The sequence below is a fragment of the Leptonychotes weddellii genome, chromosome 15, assembly GCF_054177405.1.
Source record: "Leptonychotes weddellii isolate Sample4059 chromosome 15, ASM5417740v2, whole genome shotgun sequence".
Lineage (NCBI taxonomy): Eukaryota > Metazoa > Chordata > Mammalia > Carnivora > Phocidae > Leptonychotes > Leptonychotes weddellii.
The window spans coordinates 23412406-23421578 of NC_138383.1; the positions used below are offsets into that span (position 1 = coordinate 23412406).

Below are 9173 nucleotides of genomic sequence, written 5' to 3' on the forward strand. Positions count from 1 at the left end.
TTTTTATTTTTAAGTAATCTGCACACCCAGTGTGGGGCATGGACTCAACCCTGAGATCAAGAGTCGCATGCTCCACTGACTGAGTCAGCCAGGTGCCCCATTTTTCCTTTTTTAAATTTTTATTTATTTTTTTTCTTCAAATTTTCATTTAAATTCTAGTTCATTAATATACAGTACAATATTCGTTTCAGGAGAGCACTGTGATTTCTGACTCAGAGCCCTGCGGGTGTTTGAGCTCCTGGTCTTGAGCTTCCTGAGCAGATAATTTCAGAGAACTTCTCCCCCCTCCCCTACCCCTCTCTCTGAGGCAGGTCGATTCTCAGCAAGGAGATCTTTCCATCTTTATTTACCGTCCACTTAGTGTCTAGTGTATATTAGGCACCATCAGGGCATGTTGGGGGGAAAGCTGTGGTTTTGCCCTTGGGAAGGCCCGCCTGGAAACAGCAGAGAGCAGACACGCTTGCAAGACACCTGCAAAGCAATATTTCAAAAAATGAAAAGAAGGGGGCCCCTGGGTGACGCATTTGGTTAAGTGTCGGACTCTTGGTTTCAGCTCAGGTCGTGATCTCAGGGTCATGAGGTGGAGCCCCGTGCTAGGCTCCACGCTCCAGCGAAGAGTCTGCTTGAGATTCTCTCTCTCCCTTTCCCTCTGCCCCTCCTGCTCGTGCTCGCTCTCTCTCTCTCTAAAACATTAAAAAAAACAAAAAACAAAACCCTAAAAATGAAAAGGATTAATTGGCTAAGAACCCTTTTTCATACAGAGCTGGGAAATGAGAATTCAAATTGTCAAAGCAGATAAATTAGGGGGCATTCTTTTTTCCTATCAATAGTGTCATCTTTGGACTCAGCTAGTGCATTTTATTTTATTTTTTTATTTTTTTTTAAAGATTTTATTTATTTATTTGAGAGAGAGAGACTGAAAGAGCACATGAGAGGGGGGAGGGTCGGGAGGGTCAGAAGGAGAAGCAGACTCCCTGCCGAGCAGGGAGCCCGATGCGAAACTCGATCCAGGGACTCCAGGATCATGACCTGAGCCGAAGGCAGTCGCTTAACCAACTGAGCCACCCAGGCGCCCACGGCTAGTGCATTTTAAATTTAGTTTGATTTGCAATTTAGTTCCTGTGTGATGTTTAGGAAAACTGCTTTAGTATAATAGGGAGTAGGGGGATGTTAGTGCAGAGTCAGGGGGTACATGATGGAATGATCAGTGCCAGGTGTTGGACAAGCATTGCTTTCCAGGGAGTTTGCATATTAAATTAGGTTTTGAAGGCAAAGTGAAATGAAAAGTATTGTTGATCAGGCATTTACTGTGTGCTGGACATACGTGTTTTCTTTGGCTTTTATGACAGCCCAGGGACATACTTATTTCTGTGCCTGTGGTTGTCAGTGGTGAAGAACCCAGGGCTTGGTGAGGTTACGTAATATATCGGAAGGCGCACAATGCTGGAGCAGGGATTTTAACTCGGGTCTCTCTGATCCCTAAGTGCGTGCATTTTTCCCGTTACACTGACTTGCCGATCAAGGATGTGGGCCTGAGGAAGAATGGGAGGAGGGGCAGCTGTCAGGAGTCTACAGATGACATGGTGGAGGGTGGGGAGGGAAAACTTGATGTCCCCCCTCCGAAGAAACCCTGTAATCTGTTCGGCAGACTAAAGATAACCAGAACCGGGCCCCCTGGGTGGCTCAGTGGGTTAAGCGTCTGCCTTCGGCTCAGGTCATGATCCCAGGGTCCTGGGATCGAATTCTGCATTGGGCTCCCTGCTCAGCGGGGCGTCTGCTTCTCCCTCTACCCCTCCCCCTGCTCCTGCTCTGTCTCTCACTCTCTCTCAAATAAACAAAAAATCTTTAAAAAAAATTAAAGATAACCAGAACCAAAAAAACAAACAAAAAAGATAATCAGAACCAATTAGTAGAATTAAAAGAGTGTTCGGGGAAGGGAAGGTCAAGTCAATGTGTGTCAGGAGACCACCATTACCAGTTTTCTGTTGGGATGGGGTGGGGGGTGGCCAAGGGTGAATGGCTGACGTGGTGTGGTCACGTGGCTGTGTCCCTTTGGCAAGGAACGCTCACTGGAGGCTGAGAGATGGGCCGTTCTGGATGTGCTCTCTGGCAGTGGCTCTCCACGTTTGTGGGTGCGACTGCAGTGCGCAGGGTACAGACCTGGGAGAACGAAGGGCCCGTGTTAGACCCGGAGCAAGCCTGTGTGCCGTGGCCAAGAGTGAGCCCGGCGTAGGGAGTCGGAATTGCCAAGCAGGTGGTTCGCTCTCTGGCTAACTGGATTTATTGCTAGATGTCATGTACTTTTGAGTGGTTTGTGAAATACTTGTGGGGATCGCATAGTTGCCCCGCCTGGCCCCTGGCCTTCCTCTTCTGAGTAAATGAGCAGTCTCCCTGGGATGTGCCCGGGTTCAGTTTGCTTCTCGTCGAATGCCAAGACCCCCCGACTTCCCTCTGACATTTGAGTCAAGGCTTGCTCTCAATGAATGGAAATGCATTTTATTGTTAGTTTTGCTGTCTAAAATGGGATGGCTGGATTCGATTCTCATGTTCTGTGGTTTTCTTCCGATCAGGCAAGGCCAATAGGGGGGAAATTGGCACAAAGCTGAAGCCCTTTGAGTCTCCCTGGCGCTGCTCCTCTCTGGTAGTGTTGGGAGCAGATTGCGTTATAACAGAATCAGTGAGCTAAGAGCTCACATTTTAGACAGCAGTGAGTGGGAAATAACTAGATTGCTGAATCTTAGAAAGTTTGGGGGCCAATTCTCATTCTCTGTCCTGTGCAATAGGCTTCCGAAGACCTTCTCAAGGAGCACTACATTGACCTGAAGGACCGTCCGTTCTTTGCTGGCCTGGTGAAGTACATGCAGTCAGGGCCTGTGGTTGCCATGGTGAGTATGCATGTGTGGGATATGGAGGTGGATGACTGCGTTGGAGTCAAGAGTGAGGGGTGTGATTCCTGCCTCTGACGCCAGGTCCTCACGATACACAGGCAATGCGGGCTGGGAGGATTGGGCAGTTAGGATATGAGTTCTCTCTCTGACCCACCAAAGGCAAGATACATTTGTTTGCTGAACTGAAGACCCATAGTGACTCATAGCTGAGAGCGATCGGGAGGGGTTGGCCTGATTCTGCACTTCGGGAGGGCAGCGAGATTGTCTCTTGCTTATTGCAATGATTTTCCTCCAAGTCATCATTGTGCCAGGCTCTGTTCCAGACACTGGGGGTACAGTCATGAATGAGACCAAATAGGTACTTATTTTCATGGCTTTGCTTGCCTACACATCTTGAAGGGGGAAGATGGGCAGATAATGAAGATGAAGATATATGCTAATGATTAGTGATAAGCCCAGAAATGTAATAGGATGATGTGACAGCAAGTGGCCACTTTAGATTGGGTGGTCGAGGAACATGCTTTTCAAGCTGAAATCGGAGTGAGAAGAAGGAGCCAGACATACACAAGAATCACATTGAAGATCAATCTCAACAAGAAAACAGCATGTGCAAAGGGCCTGGGCTTTCTGAAGTACAGAAAGAAGGCTGGAGCCGCTGGAGCCCGGGGGGTGAAAGAGAAGGTCAGATGACACGAGCTCGGAGGCACAGGCGCAGACGGGCGCAGGCCAGATGAGGCAGGGCTGTGCTGGCCGTGCGTGTCCCGAGCTCCGGGACGGACGCCAGGGGAGGTCCAACAGTAGGCATTTTTAGAGAGAGAATGAGATAGAGAGGGAGCATGAGAGGGGGGAGGGTCAGAGGGAGAAGCAAGCTCCCCGCTGAGCAGGGAGCCCGATGCGGGACTCGATCCCGGGACTCCAGGATCATGACCTGAGCCGAAGGCAGTCGCTCAACCGACTGAGCCACCCAGGCGCCCCAGTAGGCATTTTTAAAGGCTGCACAGGCTGCTCCGTCAAGAATGGATTATAGAAAAGCAGGAGTGGGCGCAGGGGGGCCAGTATTCCCAGTGTTGGAACTAGTAGATGCTCCATAACTATTCCTTCAGTGTTATATGGGGGCTTTTTTCTTTTTTTGAATTAATAGTTTTCAGATTTTCTGCTGAGATGGGTTTTCTTCCTTGACCATATATTCTTTTATCCTTGGAGGTCTGGGAGGGCCTGAATGTGGTGAAGACAGGCCGAGTGATGCTCGGGGAGACCAACCCTGCGGACTCCAAGCCTGGGACCATCCGTGGGGACTTTTGCATCCAAGTTGGCAGGTGGGAGTGGGTGCTTTTTGCCTTTTTCCAAAATCTGAGTTAGGTGACATAAGAATTTGGGTTCCTCCGGCACCTGGCTGGCTCAGTCGGTAGAGCATGCAACTATAGATCTTGGGGTTGTAAGTTCGAGCCCAGCCCCATTTTGGCTCTAAACTTTACTTAAAAAAGGGGGGGGGGGCGCCTGTGTGGCTCAGTTGTTAAGCGGCTGCCTTTGGCTCAGGTCATGATCCCGGGGTCCTGGGATCGAGACCCGCATCGGGCTCCCTGCTCCGCGGGAAGCCTGCTTCTCCCTCTGCCACTCCCCCTGCTTGTGTTCCCTCTCTCGCTGTGTCTCTCTCTGTCAAATAAATAAAATCTTAAAAAAATAATAATAATAAAATAATGTGGACTCAGGTGCAGGGAGCTTTGGCTTTTTCTGCTGCAGAGTCTGTCAGCTTTCTGGCAGTGGGAACAGGGGGCTTCCAGGCAGTTGAATCCTTTGGGTCTAGGTAACATGGCCGTCTCCTTCCCCATCCAGGAACATTATCCACGGCAGCGACTCTGTGGAGAGTGCGGAGAAGGAGATCGGCTTGTGGTTCCAGCCTGAAGAGCTGGTGGATTACAAGAGCTGTGCTCAGAGCTGGATCTACGAGTGACGGGTGATGAGAGAGCAGACCTCAGTGCTTTGTTCATTCCATTCCTGCTCCCTCTCATGAGCAGGGGGCCAGGCTCTCGCAAATCCACTTCTTTTTGAGAACTTCCTTATAACCTGGAGGGGAACTCTGGAGCTGGGAGTGCTCCCTGTACAGTATTATGTGCTACTATCAGATTAAAATGTTTCATCCCAACATAGGATTCATCGAGTCGGTTACTTTGTATTGCCCTGTTGCTTTGTAGTCTTTTTTCTTTTCCATTTACTCTGGATAACCTGAGCTAACAGAATGTAAATACTATGTAAATTATTTTTATTGGCCTGAGAGATCTCTCTCTCTCTGTCTGTCCCTCCCTTCACTCCTGCATCCCATCCACTTTTGGCACTGAGCCAATCAGCAGTCATCCAGGAAGGATCTGCTAGGTTGCTAAGATTGTACTGGGTGCAGAGGATTCACTGGAAATAAGAGATAGCCTTACTACTAGTGAGAAGCTCTGAGGGACTCTGCAGATGGGGGAGTGTGAGAAGTTGTAACTACTCCAAAAACAGAAAAGCTGGATAGTGGGCCTGGGTCCCTGGGAGGTCCTCAGAAGAAGCAGGTGAAATCTTGAGTAGCTTTGATTTGTTAGGGCACTGATTTGGTTGCTTTAACAGAGGCAAAATGGAAATTTACTTTTTTTTTTTTTTTTTAAGATTATATTTATTTGACAGAGAGAGACACAGCGAGAGAGGGAACACAAGCAGGGGGAGAGGGAGAGGGAGAAGCGGGCTTCCCTCGGAGCAGGGAGCCTGATGTGGGGCTCGATCCCAGGACCTGGGATCATGACCTGAGCCAAAGACAGACACTTAACGACTGAGCCACCCAGGTGTCCCGGAAATTTACTTATCTTTTATTTAAAAGTCTAAACTAGAAGTCTAACATACAGCACTGTGTCTCTAGTTCACAACACTGTGTTGTGTACTTGAAATTTGCTAAGAGGGTAGATCTTAAGTGTGCTCGCACACATACAAATAGAATGGCAACGATGTGAAGTGGTATGTTCAATAGCTTAATTGTGATCGTTTCACAATATATGTAAATTAAAAAAGCAGGTTGTATACCTTAAATACATAACAAGTTTAATTGGTCAATTATGCCTCAATAAAGCTGCAAAAACCCCAAAAAGTCCAAGTAGGTAAGTAGGGGTGATGATGGTGAGGTTCTGATCCTTGAGGTTGTCCGGGGACTGATTTCCTGCCAACCAATGTAACATGCCTTACCCACTACGTGTGCCTAATGGCAAGTTGGGAAGAGAAGTGGACTGTTCCTTTCTCTGAAGGGCGTCACCTTGAATTTACCACCTTTGCTCTCCCTCCCATCCCGCTGGCCAGAACTTCTTCGTGCAAGCCTCTTGCTGCAAGAGAACGCGGAAAGTGCTATTTTTATTTGGGCACCCTTGTGCGCAGAGAATACTCTGAAGCTCTCCTATGAGAAGGGGGAGGCTGAGAATACATATTGGGGACAATTACTTGTGCCACAAACTTGAGGGTTTCTTTCCTGGTATTTTCCCTGTCCATCTGGCTTCGGTAGAGGCAGTGAAGAGGAGGGGAGGTGGGATGGGGGCTCCCGTGTTTTTCCAGCTTCACTGGGGTGCACCTGATGAAACCGTGAGATTATCTGAAGTGTGCAGTGAGAGTTGACATATGTATACTTGGTGAAAGGATTTTCTCCGCGGGGGGCTACTTTCCTTCCACGAAGCTGAGGACCAGCTGCATTTCTGTTTCACCCAAAGTGTGGTCTGTTGGGGGAGCGAGCTAGGGTACCGGAGCCTGTGGGGAACGATTGTGTGTGTAGTGAGGCAGCGGGGTCACATCTTGGCCAGTCAAGGGCTGTCTTTGCGGGAAGGACAGGCACAGGAAAGGCAGAGGCTGCTACGGACCGTATGGCACGGGCTATTAGTGCCTGGACCAAAGGGGCAAACAGCTCTCCAGAGAAATCTCCGGTGAGATTCCCAGACTCTGTCCCACACTTGACACTGGGTAACTCTGACAAGGAGCCCCCACTTAAGAGTGCTTCACCTGGAAGCCAAAGGGGACACTGGCTGTCTCTTCTCCAGAACGAGGAATGTGTTTTAATGCTCTGCAGCTAGCAGTGTGGGACGCCGAGGAGGTGGAACAGAGGGCTGGGTTGGCACTGCAGCCCGGGCGCAGGGGTGCCAGGGCCCCTGGGGCGCCGGGGGCCCAAACACACCAGGTTCCACACTCCGCACTGACAAAACCCAAAGGCAGAGAGACCAGTTGTGCTGAGACAAGAAGAGAATTTATTTCGGGGAGGCCAGCACTGGGAAGACTGGACCAACATCTCAAAAACTGTCCCCAAAGTGCTGAAAATACTTGCAGGTTTCTATACGGAAACTGGGACAAAGGTCGGTGTGTAGCTGCAGGTGGCATTGAAGGTCAAATCCATCAGTGTCTTGGGGCTGGTCCTGCGAGGTCCTGCCGGCTCAGGGCAGTCCTCGTGGCTTGAGGGGGGTAGTTTCAGTCCCCATCACGGGATGCTTTGCCTGCAGGGTCTTCTGCCTGAGTTGAGATCATCTAGGAAGAAGAATTGAGTCAACCGGAGAGCTTGCGGTCAAAACGGAGGCAGCTGACGTCCTCCCTCAGTGCGGCGGGTACCGACCGGCTCTCAGTGCGGGTACTGGCACGCGCTGCCCGCCGTCCGCTCGCTGTCCCGAGCAGGGACAGACGCGAGGCCTCCGACCATCTCGGGGACAGGCACTGCTGGACGGGTGTCTGGACGGGCGGCGAGGACGGGCTCGCTGCCTCCCCACCGAAGCTGGGCACCACGCAAGGGTGCGGAGCTGTGTGCACTGCTGTGAGACAATCTAGGGCCCGTCAGGGATGTGTGTCAGGCCGGAGAACCCGACCGCACAGGGAGTGTGAGTGTGTGCGCGCGGGCGTGCGCGCGTGTGGCAGGAGGCACTGCGGGGAGGGCTGCGGGCCCGAGGTGCCGAGTTCCAGCCGCGGGGCACCCCCGCTCCCCCGGGGAGAGGAAGCCACTTCCTGCTCCCGAGCCCCCAGCGCCTCCTCGTCTGCCCGGGCCGTGCCCAGAGGTCTCTGCCGCGTCCGCCTCGCGGGTTGGGCGGCGGGGCGTCCGGGGTGTGGCCGTCGCGCGGCCCTCCTCCCGAGCCGCCCCGGGCCCCGCCGCCCGCTCCACGTCTCGCCTCCCGCCACGCCGCGCAGCCTGCTTCCCCGTACGGCGCTGGGGGCGCTTTCCGCGCCGCCCCCCCGGGCCCCCCTCCCCGCGGACGCGCTCGCCGCCCCCCCTTCCCCCCTCCCCCGGGCCCGGCGCCGGGTCCCCTCCCGCGGGGCGGCGTAGGCGGCCGGCGGGCGCGTGTCCCCGCGGAGCGGGCGGAGGGGCCCGGGGGGACGGCGGGGTGGGGGTGCGGGGGAGGGCGGCCGGGGTCCTGTGCCCGCGCGGCCGCGGGGCCCTGAGCCGACCTGTCGCCCGCAGGCCATGGCCCACCAGGAGCGCACGTTCATCGCCATCAAGCCGGACGGCGTGCAGCGCGGCCTGGTGGGCGAGATCATCAAGCGCTTCGAGCAGAAGGGGTTCCGCCTCGTGGCCATGAAGTTCCTGCAGGTAACGCGGCGCCCCCACGGCCCCCGGGAGCCCGGCGGCGGGCGCCCCTCCTCCTGCTCGCCCGCCGCCGCTGCCCCCACCCCCCGCCGGCTCCCGCCCCCGCGGCGATCCCGCTGTCCGAGCCGGGCCCCGCGGCCCGCGAACCCGGGCGCCCTCGCAAGGTTAAGCGGAGGTGACGTGACGGCCCGGGGAGCAGCCGGTGCCCCGCCGTGGCGCGGAGAAACCTGTTCCTCGGCCCGGCCACGCGGGCCACACGTGCCCAGGGTGCGGGCAGACGGAGCTCCCTCCGGTTTAGGGCAGGGCCCGGCATTTCCACACTTTACATTTGGGGCACCGATCTGGACTTTAAGGGAGAAGTTAAGTATTGAAATCTTAACCAGGCCCATCTGGGAAGAGGCGAACGTTCTCGGTTAACATGTGAGATGTTGGAAAGGGCACTGGACATGGGCCAGAAGAGTGACATAACCTCTGACGTATTTCCTTCAAAGGCAGCCAACGCTTAACTCTCCACATCTAGATTCTCAAACCACCTACTTCTTAGGATGTTAACACCCCTAATACCATTGACATTTTGAGGGTGTCTTCATGATGGGAACAGTCTTTCTGCACTAAAAAGAGTATCAGTGTCAGGGTTTGGGTGGGATTTCTGTTTACACCTTAGGTGGGCTAACATGTTACAGGACTTGGAGAACCTGCCTTGGGAATGGGGGGGGGGG

General features: G+C 53.4%; 1 protein-coding gene across 1 annotated transcript in view; it reads left to right on the plus strand.

The window, feature by feature from the left end:
* The first annotated feature begins 1580 nt into the window (after positions 1 to 1580).
* Positions 1581 to 9173, plus strand: part of LOC102735193 (nucleoside diphosphate kinase B) — a 9375-nt gene continuing 1782 nt past the window's right edge. Inside the window, exons 1-5 of the mRNA XM_081805972.1 lie at positions 1581 to 1632; positions 2571 to 2677; positions 2784 to 2885; positions 4092 to 4214; positions 8329 to 8529. Coding sequence (XP_081662098.1) covers positions 1581 to 1632; positions 2571 to 2677; positions 2784 to 2885; positions 4092 to 4214; positions 8329 to 8529 — 585 coding nt within the window. The remainder of the gene's footprint in view (positions 1633 to 2570; positions 2678 to 2783; positions 2886 to 4091; positions 4215 to 8328; positions 8530 to 9173) is intronic.